Source organism: Hippocampus comes, unplaced genomic scaffold (genome assembly GCF_001891065.2).
Source record: "Hippocampus comes isolate QL1 unplaced genomic scaffold, H_comes_QL1_v1.1 scaffold2727, whole genome shotgun sequence".
NCBI lineage: Eukaryota > Metazoa > Chordata > Actinopteri > Syngnathiformes > Syngnathidae > Hippocampus > Hippocampus comes.
Window position 1 is genome coordinate 1 of NW_017805105.1, and position 848 is coordinate 848.

The 848-nt window shown below is 50.9% G+C and overlaps 1 protein-coding gene across 1 annotated transcript; it reads left to right on the forward strand.

Annotated features, from left to right (window-relative positions):
- Window positions 1-331: 331 nt before the first annotated feature.
- On the forward strand, window positions 332-832 carry LOC109513158 (alpha-2,8-sialyltransferase 8E-like; the record flags this gene model as incomplete). The annotated part of the gene is made up of 1 exon (XM_019865400.1): window positions 332-832. A coding segment is annotated over one exon (481 nt), but the record flags the coding sequence as incomplete, so codon positions are not given.
- Between the last annotated feature and the right edge of the window lie 16 nt (window positions 833-848).

Below are 848 nucleotides of genomic sequence, written 5' to 3' on the forward strand. Positions count from 1 at the left end.
GGGAAAGTGTGAAAAACAGTTGAGTTTAAAAAAAAAATGTGTGAAAGGGGAGAATACAGCCCTGAGTTGGTTGGTCGGTCACGGAGTCAATCACTTTGCTCGTAGCTTGATTCGTTAGTGTGACTGTGCAAATCTTATTTTGTGGATTTCAAGTAAAATGATTTTAGTGTTTGTGTTACCGTCCGATTTGTGATATAAAATCTATTTTGGAGGATTGAAAGACCACACCTGTAACGTGTCCCTGAGGAGCAGTGCGCAGCTTTGTGATGATGTTGGGATGAGACGCTAATGCCCGCCGGCGTATTTTTTTTTTTTTCCCCCCTTCCCGCAGGTACAACTCTCTGATAGGACGACGGCGGAGTTTTGCGGAGAGACTCCAGCACTACGGGAAGGCTCTGATCCTCCTTCCCGCCTTCTCCTTCGGCTTCAACACGCCGCTGTCAATGCGGGCGGCCTACACCATGGAAGACTTCGCCAGTCCCACTCAGCCAGTCTTCACCAACCCGGACTACTTGCGCAACCTCTCCCGTTTCTGGAACATCAGAGGCCTCAAGTCCCGCCGGCTCAGCACGGGCATCATGATGGCCAGCTTGGCTCTGGAGATGTGCTCCAACGTGCACCTGTACGGCTTCTGGCCCTTCAGCCACCACCCGCACGGACTCTACGCGCTGACCAATCATTACTACGATGACAGGAAGGTCAACATCAGGTTTCACACCATGCCCGTGGAGTTTGACCTGCTGCTCAAACTGCACAGCCAGGGCGTGCTCAGGCTTCACCTCGGGGATTGCCCAGCCAGTAAAAAGCCGTGACTTGTTTGCACTGGAGAAAGTAAAAAAAAAAAAAAA